Below are 2,610 nucleotides of genomic sequence, written 5' to 3' on the forward strand. Positions count from 1 at the left end.
TAGAAACAGTGTTAGTGAAAGCCTTTACACAACTAAAGTTGCCTTTTATTGATAGTTCTAATCCTATGACAATTTTGCTCAGATATACCTGCATATCAGAATTGTTCATTTTAGTACATGTTGCTGAAAATATAGGCTAGCATAGTTTGCTTGTGATTTATTTTAACTCGACCATTTCTAAAGCAGTGCATTTGCCTATAAATTTTAGTTGTCGTTCTACCTTGAAGGTTTTATTTGCATCTTTATTTGCATCTGYCACAGATATAAAATGGGAAGTGCTGGCTGAATCTTGCTAGTTGAAAGCAGTAACTTGTGAATCTAAAAATCTGCCAATTTTGTATGGATTTTTTTTCTAATCTGAAAAAGTTGAAGATAATGAAAATAGATTAAAAGAAAAAATGTCTCCATTATCTCCATAACCTATGTGACAAATACCTGCATAATGTATATTGTATAATATACTGTATACTGTATAATTTGCAGTATATGAAGCAATGTCTTAACACTCCTGAAGATTGATCCAAATTCTTGGAAATACTAATTGTAACATCAAATATTGCCTGTAACAGATTTTAAAGGGAAACTGAAATCTTACTGTTAGGAAGGACGCTACAGTGAGTGTGCAGTGCGCGGAGCTTCACGTTTGTCACTGTTCTGCATTCTGTGGTCTGTTTGATTGCAGTAACTTGCAGAGACTCCCTGAAAGCAGAGGCGCCAGCCCCCCAGTTGAAGGATGATCTCCCTGACCTATTGGTTTTTTATGACCCCCACGGTATTTTTCCAGATTTGCTTTCAGCTAAGAGGAAGAAGTGGCACACAAATAAAGAAGGTTCATTATAACTTACACACTTAAATGTCTGTAGACCCATTTCAACACATTGGATTCACAACCTTCTCTGTGGTTTCTCAAGTTTTTCCATTTCCTTCAGCCTACGTAAATTAGACAGCTGCTTTTAGTCTGTGTATTGAGTACTTTGCTTTCAGATACATGTACAAAGCGTAATCCTGCAGCGTGTTGGGGATACTACCTGGAACTCTCCAAAGAGTTTGAAAGTTACTCTTTCATGGCAGTGTTTAAAGTCAATGTGAACAACCCAATTGATATAGAAATATACCTGTGTTCTTGTGTAGGACATTAGCATTTTTTTGAAGTTTAAAGTTTTGTGGTATATCTGACCTTTAACAATGGCAGTAACTTCATGTTCTGCTGAAACACTGTTCCACTGTTCCATTCTGCTGAATGTTCCAGTACCTAAAGACACGCTCTGGCTCCTTATTAAAACTGAACAGTACAAATATTCTTAGCCAAGAAAAGGCTTTGTTTAGCAGCTTGTCAGTCTAGTGGTTCTTGCTGGGGATGCTAATTTCCTAGAGAGACAGCTCCAGGAACACAGCCTTTAAATATTGAAAATGAGGAGCTGTACCATTCTCCCTCTGGAGAGAGCCATACAGAGATGAAATGGCAACAGGAAAACACCTTAATCATTTTCTTCAAGCTCCTGGCTCCTCTGTGCTGGCCTCGGTGCAGGCTTAGGATAGCTCTCTGCACATGTTCATCTGTAAATACTAAGGAGGCTAACATGTTGGTGCCTCATAGCCCAAATGGGCAGCAGATGGGATAACCCCAGTGGCCTCCAGCCCCTCACGCCTTCGCCCCTGCTGCCAGGGTGTCACAGCAGGAGAGGGGAGGCTGCTCCGGCTCCCAGGGTGGGGGGCAAGTGGTCCCCCACCGGGCTTCCTGCTGCTTGCTGTGGTTCTCGGAGGGCCTGGAGGCATGGCAGCGCTTGTATGCAGGCATGTGCACTCACATGTGCACACTCGCATGCATACTCACATGTGTGCATGATCACATACATATGCACTTGCATGCACACGTGCACACACATGCACTCTCGACATGCATGCACGCATGCAGGCACTGACATGCAGCCGTGCATGGACACAGGCACGCAAATGCACGCCCTYGCAGGTACATTCACATGCACCATGCATGCACACATACCGCCACGCACACACACACAGCTCCCTCCGAGGCCGTTCCTCTCCCGCAAGCCGTGCCGCCGCAGCCCGCCTCCGCGGGCCCCGCCCGGCCCCCCCGGCGCTGGGAGCACCCGGGGGCGGGGGAGCTGCGCCCCTCCGCGCCGCCCCCGCCGCCCGGGGCTGGACGCCGAGGCATGAAGAGGAGCCTCCCCGGCGGGGGGGCTGAGGCGGGCCCGGGCCCTGCGCGGCTGCGGACCGGCCGCCCCATGCGGGCTCCGTCCTCCGCGGCCCCTCGCCGCCGCCGCCGCCGCCCGCGCCGGGATGGAGGCGCCCGGCAGCCGCCGGCGGCAGCTCCCCGTCCTGCTGCTGTGGGGTAAGCGGAGGGGTCCTGGCCGGCGTGGTGAGGTGCTCCGGGACAGCGGCGGCGGCCCCCGAGGCGCCCCCGCCTGCGCCTGCCTTGCCGGGGGCAGCTGGGAGCCGCGGAGCATCCTCAGCGGTGCGAGCGCGTCCCCCGGGCAGCGAGGGGATGAAGTTGGGCATAGGTGTGCGCGCCCCCCGCGCGGATCATCTGCTTGGGGGGTGGGGGAGGATTGTTTCCGGGGGTCCCTTGCGCTAGGCATCGCGGGGAGC

General features: G+C 51.2%; 1 protein-coding gene across 1 annotated transcript in view; it reads left to right on the forward strand.

The window, feature by feature from the left end:
* The first annotated feature begins 2,300 nt into the window (after positions 1–2,300).
* RAMP3 (receptor activity modifying protein 3) overlaps positions 2,301–2,610 on the forward strand; it is a 57,850-nt gene continuing 57,540 nt past the window's right edge. Inside the window, exon 1 of the mRNA XM_026092265.1 lies at positions 2,301–2,353. Within this exon, the coding sequence (XP_025948050.1) occupies positions 2,302–2,353 (52 nt within the window). The 5' untranslated portion in view covers position 2,301. The remainder of the gene's footprint in view (positions 2,354–2,610) is intronic.

The sequence above is a fragment of the Apteryx rowi genome, unplaced genomic scaffold (assembly GCF_003343035.1).
Source record: "Apteryx rowi isolate R43461 unplaced genomic scaffold, aptRow1 scaffold_951, whole genome shotgun sequence".
NCBI lineage: Eukaryota > Metazoa > Chordata > Aves > Apterygiformes > Apterygidae > Apteryx > Apteryx rowi.